The sequence below is a fragment of the Dromiciops gliroides genome, chromosome 1 (genome assembly GCF_019393635.1).
Source record: "Dromiciops gliroides isolate mDroGli1 chromosome 1, mDroGli1.pri, whole genome shotgun sequence".
NCBI lineage: Eukaryota > Metazoa > Chordata > Mammalia > Microbiotheria > Microbiotheriidae > Dromiciops > Dromiciops gliroides.
The window spans coordinates 81,223,110-81,241,925 of NC_057861.1; the positions used below are offsets into that span (position 1 = coordinate 81,223,110).

The following is an 18,816-nucleotide window of genomic DNA, read 5'->3' on the forward strand; positions in this document are numbered from 1 at the left end:
CTTACCTCTTTTCATCTCTTCCTATCACAGCTCTTGGGCTCAGTTTGCACATCTACAAAATGGGGATTATAGCACCTACCTCACAGGGTTGTTAGAAAGATCAACTGAGATAAGGCATGTAAAGCACTTACGAGCTATAAATTGCTATATAAATCTTAATGTTAGCCACTTGTCATCACCATCATCACCATCCTCTCAACCTCATCATCATCATCTCCACTCCATCTCTTTTTTCTTTCTCTCTCCTTTCTGTTTCTCACTGTGTCTCCACTGTTCTCCTCTCCATCTCTTCTTCTCTCTATCTGTCCCTGTTTTTGCTATCTGTTGATCTCTAGCCACCAACTCCTCTCTTTTCTATGTCTCCACTCAGTCTGTCTCCTCTCTCCCAGTCATTAAAAGTGCCCTTGGGCAGAATCGGTGGCCTCACCAGTCATCCCCATCAGTGGAGCTGTTCGAGAAAAGATCGAAATGGCCACTTCCCCGGAACATTTTAGAAGGAATTCTCAGTCCTTTAAGGAGGAGTAACTTCCCATCTCTAAGGCTCAAGTGTCTCACCCATAAAGGGAGGATAAAAATAATTGTACTACCTACTTCAAAGGATTACTGTGAAGAAAGGATTAAAGCCCTACAGAAATTCGACCTCTTATATACACAGACACTGGAGGCACTGGAGGCCTCAACCCCAAAGATGCACGGATTCACACATACACAATCACAGATAATTACTCAAAGAAAAACACTTGGCATGTATACACTGGTAAAAAGGTTTGCATGGGACAGCTAGGTAGCATGGTGGATAGTGGCAGGCCTAGAATCAGGAAGACTCACCTTCCTGAGTTCAAATCAGGCCTCACACACTTACTACCTACATGTCCTTGGGCAAGTCACTTAACCCTGTTTGCCTCAGTTTCCTCATCTATAAAATGAGCCGGAGAAAGAAATGGCAAATTGCTCCAGTATCTTTGCCAAGAAAACCCCAAATGGGGTCATGAGGAAGTCGGACATGACTGGAAAATGACTGAACAACGAAAAAGATTTGCAGTGCATTTTACACTTATCATCTCTTTGCTCCTCACAAGAACAGGTCCTATTACTTCCATTTTACAGATGAGTAAAATGAGGCCCTTTAACCATGGTCACACAACTAGTAATGTTAAAGGCAGATTTTGAACTCACATCTAACTTGACCCCAAGCCCAGCACTCCAGCCACAATTCTAAGCTGCCTTCCCAACAAAGTTCCCAAGATCTGCCAATTACTTGACTTTGGTTGGACAATATTTACTCAGTGCAGATATTCAGGAAGACAGAGTCACAAATCAGCACACAAGGAAACATTGACAGACATTTATATCCCAAGACAGAAGGGGGAAAGTGGGCGTTGGAGCCATGAGGGAGTGGGGTGGGGGGAGAGATGTATCCAGAACCTTGTCTTCACCTCCTGCCTCACAGTTCATCCAGCGAGCTGGTCCAGTAGACCCTGGGGAAAGGAGCTGCAGACCCCAAGAATGGAGGGTCTAATCTCAGTGCAGACCTGCTAGGTTTATGTACATTTGAATTATGCAAATTCAACTTTACAATAAGAATTCTGAAAGAAATCCACATTCCAAAAAGTCACTAGTGTTCACTTTACTATATAGTACGATGTTCCCAAACTCAAGCTCTCTCCCTCCCTCTCCCTCCCTCCACTCTCTTCCCCTACCCTCCCTCCCTCTCTCTATCTCTCTCTATCTCTCTCTCCCTCTCCCTCCTTCCCTTCTTCCATCCCTCCCTCCACTCCTGCCCCTCAACTGGGCTCTCCCTGGCCTCCCACCCTACCCCACACTCTAGGCCATGGCCATCTTCCATAGGAACTTGGCTTGAGACCTCCAATGCCAAGAGAGGAGATATTTGCCTTCTCCAACCACCCACCACCCACCCTCTCCTGTCTGTGTCTGCCTCCTCTTCTCCCACCAGCCTCCACATGCCTGACCGGGGCCCCCATATTTCATCCTCGTGCTCTTGCTTCTTTGTCCCTGGCTCCCCATGTGTCCTCGAACCAAGTTAAGGCTCTCTCCCTCCACCTGCAGCTCCAGGGAAAACTCCCATTAAGTATTTAAGAAGAGATCTGCTGAATGGTCCACTTGGGTGAAGGAGAATTGTCTATATATGTCAGTTCCATTTATTCCATTCCAATGAGAAGGTGGCTTAAGCCGTGTGCAGACCTGGATTCCAGTCCCAGCTATGCTGCTAACTGATGCCTTGGCTCCTTGGACCTTGATTTGAGTTTCACTTTCCTCATCTGGAAATGAGAAAGCTGGATTCCATAGTCTCTAAGAGCCCCTAGGCCTGATCCCCAGGCAATCAACTGGATGGGTAGGTGAGCAGAGGAATCTGGCAGAGCTGGCCAGGATGCTGATGACTTCCCAGTGGTGTAGCAGAGGCTCCCTGTCCCACCTCTGACCCTCTAAGAGGCATTAACTGGCCACACATCTCCCAGTCCCCAGAACTCACACAAATCTATCTTGATCCTGAAGCCCCTGCCTGCCCAGCTCTTCACACACACACACACACACACACACACACACACACACACACACACACACACACACACACTAACTCCTGCTCTTCCCCTTTGAACATTGCATCATAGTGGTCCACAGGCTGCTCCTCCCCCAAGTTCTCCCCTATCCCTTACATCTCTCCCATGAGCAAAGCAGCTCCTCCCAGGCCCACAGCCTGCTCTCCTGCTCTTCACCCGACATTTTTCTGACCTCACATGTCCCAACCAGTCCTCCCCAGCACCATGCAGGAGCTGACCCAACTTGACCTGGCAGTTTCCTGGCCCATGGCACACTCAAGCTAGTGCCCATGCAGTGGGAAGAGAAGACTTCAAGCACTGGCTTGGCCTGCCAACTGCACTGTACTTATGTGACACTGAGCTAGTCACTTCATCTCTTTGGGCCTCAGTTTCCTTCTCTGTAGAATGAAGCAAGTTGGGTTAAATTACTGTTTTAGTCCACTCTGGGACTCAATGAATGATCCTAGGTGATCTTCCATCGCACCCCCATTCTCAGCCCCGCACCCTTCTCCCCACCTCCCACTCTCCCTGCTCCTAGCACTCCCCTACCCCGTCCCTTCAGTCTTCACATGTCTCCTCTCTCACCACCAGGCCATATCCAGTCATCATGATCTACATCTTGCCACTGATCTCAGATGGCTCTGAAGGAGAGAGTGAGGCTGCTGACTTTGCACTGCCCTCCCTCACTTAAATTCCAATTCACAAGTCAGAACATCACCTCCCAATGTCAAGGTCCTCTTGGAGAAGGGCAAGCAAGGAACTCTCACCACCTCCACTCCCCTTTCTTCCCCGCCCAACCCCCATACACACACCTGTTCTGTGGCTTCTCCATCCCTGACTGCTCTCCTGACCTCTCAGCACTCCCTGCACCCTCTTCCCACACTCAGGTCCCGCCCAGCCCACACACCCCTAGTCTACTACTTACCTGGGCTTGCAGGTCTGCGTGCAGGGGAGAGTCTCCCTCCAGCTCCTCGTTCCCTGAGAGTTCCACTTCTGGAGTCTCTGCCCTGCCACCCCGCAGGCTTCCCCGCTGCCCGGCCACAAACCCGAATACCCCCCCAGCCCCTGAGAGCTTGCTTGTACACCATGCCCAGGCCTGTCCTGGCTGTCTTCCTGCTGGCTGTGGCTGCCCTGCCCTTAGGTAAGGAGCTGCCCAAGGTCAGCAGCAGGGAGATGGAATGAGGGGGTGTGCACCCAGAGTCCCTGGGAACCTTAGAAAGTCCACCAAGTCCTTGGCAGCTGTGTGCCAGCTCAGGGCGGGGTGGGGGGACGGAGGGGGTGGGCAGAGAGGGCTTCTCTAGGAGCCTGGGAGACTCCAGGTTTCTTATGATCCTGGCACTGACTGGCCTAAGGGAGAGTAGAGATGGGGGGTTGTGGGGGTGGTGGGTAGTGTAGTTCCCATTGTCTAATCGGTTTTCTCCAAACCCTCCTGGAGCCCCTGTGTTTGTGTGTGTGTTTGTGTGTGTGTGTGTGTGTGTGTGTGTGTGTGTGTGTGTGTGTGTTCGAGGAAGGACTTTCTAAGGATCTGATCTGTCCCATTGTAGACCAGGCTGTCTGGAAAGGAAGTGAGCTTACCGGCATGGAGTGATAAGCAGACTGGCTGTCCCTCCAGACCAGGAGCCTGGTGGGGTGGGAGTGGGGGTGGGGGCGCTGAAAGTTGTGCCAGGAGTGATATCTGCACCCTACTGTCCACTCAGCAAGGCTGGGGCTCTTGGAGCCTGAGATTCTCAGCCTCGGTGATCTGAAGGCCAAGAATCAGTCATTCTCTCCCCAGTCCAATTGCCCCACCCCCTTTCCACCAGGCTGAGAAGACAGCAGTCCCTCAAGGTGACTTCTCATGAGGGGCTCGAGTAATAAACCTTCCTTTGGCAGATGCCTTATATGGGATGGGGAGAAAGTTCCCTCAGTGGTTCTCTCCAGCCCGAACCCACCCGCCACCCAAGCACGTCCAGAGCCTGAGCATGTATGTGTAGCAAATGCGCAGCTTACATGTTGTCTAACGTTTTAATCGCTCTGCCTAAAGATTGTGTCCAATCTTTTTTTTTGTTTTTGTTTTTGTTTTTTTAGTGAGGCAATTGGGGTTAAGTAACTTGCCCAGGGTCACATAGCTAGTAGGTGTTAAGTGTCTGAGGCTGGATTTGAACTCAGGTACCCCTGACTCCAGGGCCAGTGCTCTCTATCCACTGAGCCATCTAGCTGCCCCGTGTCCAATCTTTTTAATTCTCCATGTCATCTTCATTCAGGCTAAAAGCCCTTTGAGGCCCTGGGCGATAGGTCACCTTGTAGATTGACAGCAGGAAAGGGACCCTAGTGTTCAGACACTACAATCACCCTACAAACGAATTTGTCATTTAGCAGGATGCCTTTGTCAACAAGCCTTGGGCTCAAAGACTTTTCCCACTTAGAGGCAGGGACGGTGGGATGGCATGCACTGACTCACCCACATTCCTAGGAGTGATTCAGAGCAAGTTTGTAGGTGTTGGTGTTTTAAAAGCATAATTCCTAGTTGGGTTGGGGGAGCACTGACAAGCTGCCAAATGTTGGTGTCAGGACTCAAGCTCCTTCTGGGGGAGGCTTGGGTTTAGACTCATTACCATCTGTGATTTGGTGCCTTCGTCTAAGACCCTCACCCCCTTAGGACTCACCCCTGGGAATTTGCCTAATTATTGCCTTCTCAGAGGTCCTGGGAATTGAAATAAAGACCTTTGGATTTAGGAATTGGCACATCTAGATAATCTCTAAGGTCCTTTCCAGCTCTGACATTTTGTGTTCTAGGTCTCCTTCCAGCTCTGACATTCAGTGTTCTAGGATCAGACCCTTCCAGCTCTAACATTCTATGTTCTAAGGCTGCTTCCAGCTCTAATACTCTATGTTCTAAGGAAGAACCTTTCCAGCTCTATTATTCTGTGTTCTAAGGCACTTCCAATTCTAATATTTTAGGTTCTAACGTGCCTTCCGACTTGGCTGTTCAATGTTCTTTGTTCTAAGGTGCTTCTCAGAGCTGACATTGGGTTTAATGTTCCAACGTATCTTCTATCCCTTATAGATTCAGGGTTCTTAATCTTTTTAGTGTCATAAATTTCTTTGGCAGTCTGGGGAAATGTATGGACTCCTCAGAATAATGCTTTTAAATGCATAAAATGCAGAGGAATAAAAATATATATTGAATTGTAGTTATCACAATATATTTTTAAAAGTTCACAGACTAGGGGCAGCTAGGTGGCACAGTGGATAGAGAAGCGACCCTGGAGTCAGGAGGACCTGAGTTCAAATCCAGCCTCGGACACTTGACACGGACTAACTGTGTGACCCTGGGAAAGTCACTTAACCCCAACTGCCTCACTAAAAATAAATAGATAGATAGATAGATAGATAGATAGATAGATAGATAGATAGATAGATAGATAAAAAGGTTCACAGACTTCAGAGTAAGAACCCCTGACTATGCTATATTCTAAGTGGATAAATGAAGCGGGGAGGGGAGACAGGGATAGGAGGACATGTCAATGAAAGAAGTCAATAGGCTTTTTTGTGGTTGGGGAGGAACAATGACTGGAGAAGCGGAGAGGGAATGGGGCAGCAGCCATAGGGTCATAGGGCCCTTGTATAGACAAAACTTTGCAGAGCCGATCATGGATGTCATAGATCAACTCATTTAGTCTTCCTCTAGGCTTCTATCCCCACTCCCCTTCTTCCTCTTTGTCCACATTGTGGGAAAGATAGGAGGAAGATGCTTGGTCTGGTTGGAGAGATCATTCACAAATGTGAAACAGAAAGCAAGACATTACAAAGCATTAGTGAACTGTCAAAGTGAAGGTAAGGTCTTTAGGACTCAGAGAGTTGCAAGTTAGGGAAGACTGCCTGGTGGTGGCATGCTTTGGTCTGGTGCTTTATAAGGGAATAGAATGTTAGGGTGGAAAAAGAGCTCAGAGATAATCTTGCCCAGCCAACCCCTCTCTGTTGAATGGCTTATCCCACAGCAACACAAAGGTAGTAATTCACAGAGCCACACTGGAATAGATCAACAGCAGGAAGGGACCCTAGAGTTCAGGCAATCCCATCACTTAATTAATTTGTCATTTAGCAGGATTCTTTTATCGACAAGCTGTGGGATGAAAGACTTTTTCCATTTAGGGGCAGGGAGGGGGAACTCTGAATTCCAAACCAGGATTCCGTCTGCTGTATCACATATCCAGCTGTCAGATCTGGAGGGGGCAAACTCTCCCCACATATGCAGAGGCAGCAGTAGAGGCCAGCCCTGGGGCCCCTAAGTTTGGTGCAGAGCTTTGAATCTTAGCATGAAGTCCCTGGCTGGGCTTGGACAGCAAGACTTGAGCCCCTGCCTCCAAGGGACACCCCTTGCCTTAAGGTGTTTGGTTCCATCCCTGGGGACAGGGCCATGGAGACCAAGTGCCCCTTGTTTCTAAGGAATTGCAACATAGGCATTGCCCTTTCCCCAGCTGGGATTCTAGGGAATATTGGGCCCAGAACAATCCAGGAAGGGAAAAGCCAGGATTAGGGATGGACTCCTGGCCAAAGCTTTCCCCATTTCTATGCCCTGTTTACCAAGACTTGAGCAAAAGGCCCAAGTACTCATGGGAACTCAGCAATTCCTGGGCAAAACAACTAAGCCCATGATTACCAAGTGCTATTTCTGACATTTACCCAGGGGCAGCTAGGTGGTTCAGTGGATAGAGAGCCGGGCCTAAAGTCAGGAAGACCTGAGTTCAAATTGGACCTCAAACACTTACAAACTGTGTGACCCTGGACAGGTCACAACCTTTTAATCTACTGGAGAAGGAAATGTCAAATTACTCCAGTATCTTTGCCAAGAAAACCCCATGGACAGTATGGTCCACAGGGTCATGAAGAGTTGGGCATGAATCAACGACAACAACAAGAACAAAGTCCCTGACATATACCCAGGCTTCCCTTATAATCATTGCTAGGTGGCTCAGTGGATAGAGCCCTGGCCCTGGAATCAGGCAGACCCGAGTTCAAATCTCACCTCAGGCACTAGCTGTGTAACCCTGAGTAAGTCAGTTAACCCCAATTGCCTTAAAAAACAAAAACCCAACAACAAGAACAACAACATCCAGGGCCATCTCCAGTCATCCTGATCTATATTTTGCCACTACCCGGCTAGGTGGCGCAGTGGATAGAGCACTGGCCCTGGATTCAGGAGGACCTGAGTTCAAATCCAGCCTCAGACACTTGACACACTTACTAGCTGTGTGACCCTGGGCAAGTCACTTAACCCTCATTGCCCTGCAACAAAAACAAAAACAAAAAAGAATAGACAAACAACAACTTTCTCTCTTCTCTGTTTATCCCAATCCTTTTTGGGACCAGACCTGTACTGGGTGGTATACAGTACAAAGTACTAGGCTTGGAGGCAGGAAGACTTAACGAGTTCAAATTGTGCCTCTGATACATACTAGCTTTGTGACCATGAGAAAGTCATTTAACCTCTTTCAGATTCAGTTTCTTCATGTGTAAAATGGGGATAATAATAGCACCTTTGTGAAAATAAAATGAGATCATATTTTTAGTTACTGAAAACTTTAGGGGCAGCAAGGTGGCTCAATGGCTAGAGCACTGGTCCCGGAGTCAGAAAGACTCATCTTCCTGAGTTCAAATTTGGCCTCAGACACTTAGTAGCTTTGTGACTCTGGGCAATCACTTAACCCTGTTTGCCTCAGTTCCCTCATTTGTAAAATGAGCTGGAGAAGGAAATGGCAAACCATTCTTTGCCAAGAAAACACACAAAAATGTGGTCACAAAGAGTCTGGCACAAATGAAAAACAGCAACTTTAAAGCTCTATTATTATTACTATTATTGTTATTATTATTATTGAAACTTTCAACTAATGAAGTTCTGGATAAGTCTCTAAGACTAATAGTCCTAAAGGACTGCCTAGAGAGTGCTGAGAAGTTAAATGATTTTACCCAGTCACATAATTAATGTTTATGGGAGGTGGAATTGGAATTCAGGTCTTCCAGACTCCAAGGCCAACTCTATGCATTACCCATCACTGTATCTGTCCATTACCATCCTGCCTTCAATCCTGTCCCTCCTTAAATGATAATAGTTATGATAGAGGTTTTTTGTTTTGTTTTGTTTCGGGTTTTTTGCAGGGCAATGGGGTTAAGTGACTTGTCCAGGATCTCATAGCTAGTAAGTGTCAATTGTCTGAGGCCAGATTTGAACTCAGGTCCTCCTGAATCCAGGGCCGGTGCTCTATCCACTGCGCCATCTAGCCGCCCCCCCCTAGAGTTTTAATATATAAAAAGTACTTTCCCTACAACCTTATGAGGTAGATGGTACAACTATTACGCTAATTTTACACATGAGGAAACCAAGGCTCTCTGTTACATAGCTATGAAATGGTAAAACCAATATTGGAACCCAAGTCTCATGATTCTACCATCTCCTTCAGAAGTCTTTCCCAGATCATGCCGATACAGGCAGATTGTTTTCTTCCTCCTACCTGAAACTGGGCACTCTGAGATGTCATAATCAGTCTTTTTAGGTGAATTTTCCCATAGGTGTCTCCCCAGCCAGACCAGGAACTCTTGGGCAGCTAGGCTCAGGTTTTTCTTTCTTGTATCTCCCCCACGTCTTGCTGAGGAACCAACACCTTGGAGAATGCTAATTATATAAATTCTGAAGGAAGGAGAGGCCATGTGGCAAAGGGGAGAGACCCCCTAACCTAGGCCCCAGAAGTTAAATTCAGATCCTGGCTCAGCCCATGGCTTACTGTATGACTCTGGACAAGTCACTTCCTCTTTCCCATATTCATTCCTGGATATTAGATTTTAGGACAGCTCTTGACAAACTCAATCCTATTCAGGGAAGGTCAAGCCAGGGTAATGAAAGGAGGAGATCATGTCATGTAAGGATCAGATGAAAGAAATGGGAATGCTTACCTTGGAGAAGAGAAGGCATGGCAGCTGACCACAGACATCTGAAGGACTGTTATAGAGCAGAGGGACCCAGCCCGGACCCAGAAGACAGGGAAGAGGGCCAATGGTAGGAAATTACATGTAGGAACTTTTGGTTCAGTGGGAAGAAAAGCTTTCTAATAATTAAAGTTGTCCCATAATAGAATAGACCAGTAGAGAGATAGAGAAGTCCCCAACAGTGGAAGGTAAACTCCTTGCTGGTAGGGATTGTTTCATTTATTATTTTTTCATCCCTACTACATACATAACCAGTGTCTGGCAATTTATTTATGCTTGTTCAGTTGTTTTTCAGTTGTGTCCCCCTGTTTGTGACCCTATTTGGAGTTTTCTTAGCAAAGATATTGGAGTGGTTTGTCATTTCCTTCTCCAGCTTATTTTACAGATGAGGAAACTGAGGCAAACAGGGTTAAATGACTTACCCAGAGTTACACAGCTACTAAGTATCAGAGGCTAGATTTGAACTCATGAATATGAGTCTTCCTGATTCCAAGCCCAGTGCTCTTTATAGTACAATTTATAGGTGTTTAATAAATACTTGCTAATTGATTGATTAAGCTAAAGCTTTATGACTTGCTGTAAAGTATTACAGAAACGATTCTTGCTCAGGGATTGATTTACATATTGCTCAAGGACCCTTCTTGGAAATTAATACAATTGCTATTCTTTTTGATGTGAGTCCTTTAGGAATCAAGGGACAGGAAAGCACAGGGATAAGAATGTTCAGTATAGTATAAGGTAAGAATGGAAGAACTTTTCATCAAATGGATTAAGGATACATACTTTTTAAAACCCTCTAAAGTAGGGGCAGCTAGGTGGCGCTGTGGATGGAGCACCGGCTCTGGAGTCAGGAGTACCTGAGTTCAAACCCAGCCTCAGACACTTAACACTAGCTGTGTGACCCTGGGCAAGTCACTTAACCCCAACTGCCTCACTAAAAAAAAAAAACAAAAAAACAACCCTCTAAAGTAGACCTTTTCTTCATTGTTAAACGAAGAAGCGTCCTTGACTTTTTCATGTTGTGATATCTTTTTTTTAATATAGATTTTAGCATGAAAAGTAGAAGGAACTAACTGGGATTGATTGTTAAATTTTGAGCATGAGCATTTACACCTCAGAAATTGGAAAAACTGGAAATCAGCACTTAAGAAATCAGACTTAAGAAGGTGATGGAAAACATGTTACCAATGCAGTTAATACTTAAAAAAAAAAATATTGTATATTCTTCACTGCCCCGCCCCCCCACCAAGAGAGCTGGTTGTTAAACATTTACCAGCATACTCCTGCTTCCAGTTAAGATTCTTTTGTTCTTTTAAGGCCATGGTTTCTTCATCTATACAAGATAGACTAAATGATCTCACTGTCTGGGTTAAAAAGAATTTACCCTTGGGGCAGCTGGGTGGCACAATGGATAGAGCACCGGCCCTGGAGTCAGGAGGACCTGAGTTCAAATCTGACCTCATACACTTGACACTTACTAGCTGTGTGACCCTGGGCAAGTCACTTAACCCCAATTGCCTCTCTCTCTCTCTCTCTTTCACATACACACACACACACACACACACACACACACACACACACACACATACACAGAATTTACCCTTGTCAGAACTGGGGCATGTAGTCAGGCATAAATTAGCTTGGCCAGCAGGGGGAAGACAGGCCTGCCTGGTAACTGGATCAGATAAGGCTAGATATGTGGAACAATGGGTTTCAATTCAGCAGTCAGCAGCTACTCTGTAGGTTACTGAGAGAAGCCATGGACAGACAAAGACAAAAAAATGAAATAAGCCCCACCCTCAAGGAGCATATAATAGAGGGACTGGGATGAGAAGGGGAGGAAAGGGAATTCTATGGTCTAGAAAAGGACTCCTTTCAGGTCTCACTGCCACTGGACAGGCATCATGGCACCAGGAAGAGTCCAGAAGAGGCTGGAGAAACTTTCTGTCCTTCTTGGCTTCACATTCAAGGCCTCATTGACCTCTTAGACTGAAGGCATCTTAGAACTTAGAATAATAGAGCCAGAAATGGTCTTGGAGACCATCTCTTCCTAGAAAGGAAGTGACTTACATGAAAGTAAACATGAGGAGTCAATGACTGGAACTCTAATTTCCTCTTTACCTTATTCCTAATATGCACCCTGCCCCATTCCAGTTAGATTTGTTTGAAAAGAGAACTAGATTTGAAGTATTTATGACTTGGACCACCATGTTCTTCTTTCTGGACCTCAATTTCCTCTTTTGTAAAATGAGGTGGTTGTGCTAAATGGTCTCCGGAGGCTCATCCAACCCTAAATCCTTCTTCATACAAGCACCACTGTCCAGGTTGATCCCTTCTCTGAAAAACCTTCTCCTTTTCTTTCTCTGACCCAAGTCTTCCCATCCTTCAAGGCCCAGCTCCAGTCATACTCTATATCCACTCCCATCTTCCCTAACTGTCTCTATTCCAAGCTTTTCTCTCTGTCCATTAGCATCTGAACTACACAATCTCCTATGTATTAAGTCCTATTTCTGTCATGGAGTTCTCCCCAGGGACAGCAACTGAGTGTTCTCCTCTTGTCTTCCCTACCATGCAGCAGAACTCAGAGCAAACAAGATAAATGTTTCCATTCCATTCGATTAATATGGGGATCAAATGGGAATCATTCCTGTAAGGACAGACTAAAAAATTAAGCCTACCTTTTCTGAAGAAATGGGGATTGAGAGCGGTCAGAATCAAAGTACATGGATAAGGCAGGTAGAGCCTAGACATATCCAGAACCTTAGAAAATGCTCCTTGGGGAGTCTTAAGGCACTAGGAAAAAATGGGTAGAAATGATACTAAAGAAGATGAATGCTGGAAAAGCTGGGAAACAATCTGGCAGAAACTAGATGTAGACCATTATTATAAGGTCAAAGTGGATATATAACCTAGACATAAATGGAGCTAAAACTAAATTAAAAGAAGATAGAACATATTACTTATCAGATTTATTGATAAGAGAAAAATATATTTATAAAAAAGAGATAAAGGGCACTGTGGGATGTAAAATGGATAATTTTGGTTACATTAAATTAAAAATGTTTTGTACAAATAAAACCAATATAGCCAAGATTAGAAGGAAAGCAGAAAATTGAGGAAAAAAATAATAGACATTCTCAGATAAAGGCCTCATATCTCAAATATATAGAGAACTGAGTCAAATTTATAAGAATATGCATCATTCCCCAATTGATAAGTGGTCAAAGGATATGAATGGGCAATTTTTGGAAGAAAAAACTTTCAAAGCTATATATAGACATATAAAAAGGGGCTCTAAATCATTATTGATGAAAGAAATGTAAATTTAAACAACTTTGAGGTACTATCTCACACCTATCAGATTGGCTTAAATGATAGAAGGAGGAAATGACAAATGCTGGAGGGAATGTGGAAAAATTGGGACACTAATATACTGTTGGTAGAACTATGTACTGATTCAACCATTATGGAGAGCTATATAGAACTATACCCAAAAAGTTTTAAAAATACCCTTTGACCCAATACCACTATTAGGTGTTTCCCAAGATGATCAGGGAAAAGGGAAAAGAACCTGTATGTTCTAAAATATTTATAGCAGCTCTATTTTGTGGTGGTAAAGAACTAGAAATTAAGGAGATGCCCATTGGAAAATGACCAAACAAGCTATGGTATATGATTGTGATGGAATACTACTGTACTAAAAGAAAAGGTGAGCTGGTTGATTTTAGAAAAATATGCAAAGACTTGCATGAAATAATGAAGAGTGAAATGAGCAGAACCAAAAGAACATTGTATATGCTAACAGCAATAATGTTCAAAAAGTGTGAATGGCTAAGCTATTCTTAGTAATATGGATATTCACATCAATTCCAAGGGACCTATGAAGAAAGATGCTATCTACCTTCAGAGAAAGGTCTTATATATGTATATACTGTATAATTTCACATATGTATATATATATATATATATATATATGTGTGTGTGTGTGTCAAGTGCTGGCCTTCTCTAGTGTGGGGTTGGCAGGATGGAGGGTGATAACTTAAAACTCAAAATGTAGCAAATAAATGAATGAATGAACAAATAAATAAATAAATGGATGGCTAGATAAATAAACAGACAAGCAAATAAATAAATAAATAATGAGTTAATGGATAAATAAATGAATGAATGAATGATAGATGAATAAATAAATGAGTGGATGAGTAAATGAATAGATAGATAAATTTATTTGTTTGTTTACTTATTTATGTATTAGTTAGTGTTAAATGAAGAAGAAGACGAACCATTTGCTTTGTGGCTGCACTCTAGGGATCACTGGACCTCTCCATCTGTCCTACAGTTGAACCCTCCCATAAGCATTACCTCCCCCTATTAAAATGTGAGCTCCTTTAGATAATAAAAACAATGATAACACTAAGGTGCTATTTTCTCCTTGTTTTTCAAATGAAGAAATTAAGGCTGAAGGAGGTTAAGTGACTTGTATGGGGTCACATATCTAGTAAGTATTTGAGGCTGGATTTGAACTCAGGTCTTCCCACCTGCAAGGACTTTATCATCATTTTTGTTTTGAAATCTCCATTGCTTTGCATAGAATAAGTACCTAATAAGTGTTTTTACATTCAGGGAAGTCAGAGAATCATACATTTAGACCTTTAAGGAACCTAAAACATAATCTAATTCAATTTCTTCTTTAATAGATAAGTAAACTAAAGCCCAGAACGGTTAATTATCTTGCCCCAGGTCATTAGGATAGTAAGTAAAAGGGCTTGGATTCAAAATCAATTCTTCTGTATAAGGCTGGTGACTTTGCACAGCCCTGCCTCACCTTAAATCCAATTCACTTGCAAGTCAAGACATCACTGTCCTGATGTCACTGGTCCTCTCTTAGAAAGAACAAACAGCAACAATTACAAGAGACCCAGGATAGCCAAAGAGACCCTAATGAAAAAAGAAGGAAATCCCTGGAGATTGGTCTGGAATTTAAGAGAGCTCAGGGATCTGAGCTCTATCCGTATTCTGGGAGGCCAGCCCAACCTCTTCCACAGAAGTCCTCAGGCTCTGTTAGTGCTGAGATCCCCAGCAGGGGGTGCTAAGGGGTTGAGCTCCAGAGTCATCTCTGGTGTTATGTCCACCCCTTACCTCCCTTCTATGGTTTAAAAAAAACATTTTTAACATTCTTTTTAAATTTTTAAGTTAAAAATTCTCTCCTTCCCTCCATCCTCTCCTTCACCCATTGAGAAGGCAAGCAATGTGATACCCATTATACAGATGAAGTCATGCAAAACATATTTCCATGTTAGCCATGTTGCCCCACCCACCCACCCACCCCCTCTCCCCCAAAAAGGAAAGGAAAATAAAGTTAAAAAAAAAAAGTTTTCATTCCCTTAGTTCTCTCTTTGGAGGTGGATAACATTTTTCATTATAACTTTTGGAATTGTGGATCATTGCATGGATCAGAGTAGCTAAGTCTTTCACAGTTGATTGTTATAATGTTGCTGTTTCTGTGTATGTTGTTCTCCTGGTTCTTCTCATTTCACTTGGCATCAGTTCATATAAGTCTTTCCACGTTATTTTCTGAAGCCATCCTCTTTGTCACTCCATATAACACAATACTATTCCATCACAATCACATACCATACCTTACTCAGCCGTTTCCAAGATTGGCGTCCCTTCAATTTCCAAATCTTTGCCACCACAAAAAGAGCTACTATAAATGTTTTTGCACATATAGGTCCTTTTCCCTTTTCTTTGATCCCTTTGAGGTATAAACTGAATAGAAGCATTGCTGAGTCACAGGGTACCCTATTTTAGAGTCCTTTGGCTATAAAGCCCACTTTAAAAATTCCAAATTATTCTGTGAAATGGTGTTACCTTATGCTTGAACAAAGCAGCTGGTGCATGCACCCAGCAGCAGCACAAACTGTGTATGTGTCCCTGTATTTGTGTCGTGTCATCATTATGTGTTTGTTGGTATATTTGCATCTATCTTTCTGTGTCCTAGGCATATGTATTGTAAGCACAAGTCACTGTGACTCTGTAGCTGTGTCTTTTTATGTCACTGGGTGCCTGAATGTGGCTGAACCAGTAGCATAGAATGGTGGAAAGGAGACTGGGGAGTTGGAAGATCAAAGTCAAAGCTAAAATACTTGTCATTTCCCCTCTCTAGAACTCAGCGCCCTTTGTGTAATGCCTGGGTTGGATTTGAGGACTGCTGAGACTATTCAGTTGTAACTGTGGTCCAAGAATGTGTTTTAGTGTGTTAGAATTAGGGCCAGTAGGGCTTTTAGAGGCTAGTGAGTCTACCCCCTTAATTTTACAATAGAGAAATCTGAGGCACAGAGAGGTTAAGTGTGTTCCTCAAGGTCACAGAGCTATTTGGTGCCTGCAGGGGGAATTGAACCCATATTGAGTAATGTCCATGCTACCTATCCTTGTCTCTTTGTCTGAGACTGGGGTTCTGCCTCTCTTTGTGCCTATACTTATATGTGTCTCTATCTCTCTGGGTTTATATTTCTGTATCTGCCCATATATGTCTGTGTTTGCCTGTCTCTCACTCTGTGTGTGTGTGTGTGTGTGTGTGTGTGTGTGTGTGTGTGTGTGTGTACTGAGAATGCCTCTGCATTGCAGGTGGTTCCCTGAGATGCTTCTCCTGTCCCAAGGCCACAGCCCTGTCTCTCTGCATTGATGTAGCCAACTGTTCAGCCGCAGAAGGATGGTGTCAAACCATACTGTTGTCTGTGCAATCTGGTAAGGCCAGGACATATCTGGGAAGATCCCGTGGCCTTTGTAGGCAAGGGAGAATTAAAAGCACTGGGTCCAAGGGACCTTGCCCTAGAGGAATGAGCAGTCAGTGATGGGTGACTTCCCATCACTTTATAAACAGCCAGCTCCCAGTTACCTATTTGCAAACTCACTGATGAAATCTCTGAGCAGTCACTTGAAGAGGGACTGTTTTATTGTATTTGTGTACCTAGAACCTGGTGTCGTGCCTGGCACATACTAGTTGCTTAATAAATGCTTGTTGATCAGTTGATCTCTCAGGACATTTCCAGATCTGAATCCATGACTCCGAGATGTATTAGATCATAAGTATAAACCTGTAGTGGACCTCAAGAGAGGGCAAGGGAAGAAACAGGGGCTCCTGTATTCCTAGAATGCCAGTCATCCAGTGACACTTTATTGATGGAGGAACTTCAGAGCCAGAGAGGAGCCATGGCCTGAACGAGGTCACATAGCAAGGCAGGGATATGGGCAAGAATAGAACCCCAGGTCTCTTAACTCCTAGTCCAGTGGTCTTTCTTCTATTCCCCCCCCTGCCCCCACTTCAATATAAGGAAGAACTTTCCCTCCATGGGACAGGCTGCCTCAAAAAGTAAGTAGTAAGCTCCCCGTCACTGTAGGTATTCTGGCAGAAGCCAGCTGCCTCCTTGTCAAATACATTTGCCCTGTTTAGGAAGACAAGATGATTTCTAAAGTCCATTCTAAAACTGAGATTCAGAATTCTCTGTGTTATCATAGAGAAATGAGAGGTTGAAAAAAGAGGAATAGAGCTGAAGTTGGAGGAACATGATATGGATCCCAGCTCTGTTCTTACCATCTGTGAGGCCTCTCTCTCTGGGCCTCTGTTTCCTTATCTATAAGATGAGGATATTGGACTAGATCCTAGCTTCTTAAACTGTGGGGGTCTGGGATTGTGTAACTGAATGTGGGGGGGGGGTTGCAAAAAAATTGACACCAGTAAAAGGTTATGTATACCTATTTTATACACCTACATACCCAGGCCCCATATAAATTTCTCGGGTGAAAAGGGGTTGCTAGTGGAAAAAGTTTAAGAAGCACTGGACTAGATGACTTCTAAGGTCCCTTCCTCTGTGTGTGTGTGTGTGTGTGTGTGTGTGTGTGTGTGTGTGTGTGTGTGTATGTGAGAGAGAGAGAGACACACACACACACACAGACACAGAGAGAGAGAGACACAGAGAGAGACAGAGAGAGACAGAGAGACAGACAAAGAATCCAGGGTTTTTTGGTCATTATGACTCTGGCTGTATGTGGTATTATTCATGCCACAGAAGATAGGAATATAAAAATCTGGCTGAAAGTAGCAAAGGGTGGACTGGGACCTTATCTCATTCTTGTTCCCTCTGGGGTTTTTCAGGTTACCCCTTCATGCAGAACAAGACAGTCCAGCGAGGATGTGTGGCCTCCTGTGTCCCCACAGATCCTGATGCCATCGGAGAATCTCAGCCCATACTCTGTTGCAACACTGACCTCTGTGTTGACAATGGTGCCTTGGTACCCCAAGGGTCTGGCCTCATCCTGACTGTATTCCTGTGTGCCCTGCTCAGTGCTGGCTGATGAGCTCAGGGTCACATTGCTACCCACTTTCAATAATCCCTGTCCATACCTGAAAGCCTGAACTCAGGGATTTATCCCAGCTGCCTGAGGTGAAGGCGCAAGATCATGGTGGGGGAGGGAAGGGAGGGATGGAAGGAAAGGGAGGTCTGGCCTTTTCCTGGATGCTCTGAATTGCTTGGCCAAAAAGACATGGCCCTTTTCCTCAGCTGGACCCTGGTCAGGAAGCAGCCAACCTGAGGGAAAAACAAGGCATTTGCCCTAGGGAAACCTCTGGTTTGAGGGAGAAACATTGCCTGTATTGTCAGGAAAGGAAATCAATGAGATAACCTGTTCATTGTATCTCTTAGGGGGTAAAACACCAAACAGAGAAAAGCAATTAACAAATTCATGGGCTATCTTTCTTTTCACTCTTCCTGTAAAAAGAGCTACTGGTTCTTCTAATAACCAATGCCTTTCCTATAGGCCTTAAGTATCCATATTACTTGGGTGTGACACATATCCTCCAATCTCTCAGGGATGACTCACCCCCAACCTACAAGAATGCTGGCAAGGGGCCTTCCCAAAGTGAGAGGTGAGAGGAGGCAACCACAAGTACAACCATGATGCTACTAAACAAATCTCAAGGTCTTAGGGAGGGAGTGATAACTCTGGTATGTGAGGAACACATTTACATTGTTTGCCACTTCAGTGACAAGCTTCTCACTTAGACAAAAACAGTCACAATGACAGCATTAACTCTTACATGTGAAACATTTATCAAATGATAAGGAAAAAGGAGAATAATCATTATAGTTGTTTATTAAAGGGAAAAATCAAGATTAATCTAAATATAATAATCCACAAAAAGCATTCTGGGTCACACTGTCCTACCAATGCACATGATATTTATGAGGGAGATTGGGCTCAGACTTACAATAACAGATGAGGGAGTTACACAAAT

The 18,816-nt window shown here is 44.2% G+C and overlaps 1 protein-coding gene across 1 annotated transcript; it reads left to right on the forward strand.

The window, feature by feature from the left end:
• Nucleotides 1-468: 468 nt before the first annotated feature.
• Nucleotides 469-17,876, forward strand: LOC122745949 (ly6/PLAUR domain-containing protein 2-like). The gene is made up of 4 exons (XM_043991413.1): nt 469-521; nt 3,446-3,699; nt 16,149-16,268; nt 17,677-17,876. Exons 1-4 carry the CDS (start codon nt 469-471, stop codon nt 17,874-17,876), a joined length of 627 nt encoding a protein of 208 aa, XP_043847348.1.
• The last annotated feature ends 940 nt before the right edge of the window (nt 17,877-18,816 follow it).

Coding starts and splice junctions, on each gene's coding strand:
- LOC122745949 (XM_043991413.1), top strand. CDS start 469: ATGGCCACTTCCCCGGAACATTTTAGAAGGAATTCTCAGTCCTTTAAG. Junction 522..3,445: donor TCTCAGTCCTTTAAGGAGGA/GTAACTTCCCAT, acceptor TCCCACACTCAG/GTCCCGCCCAGCCCACACAC. Junction 16,269..17,676: donor ACTGTTGTCTGTGCAATCTG/GTAAGGCCAGGA, acceptor GGGGTTTTTCAG/GTTACCCCTTCATGCAGAAC.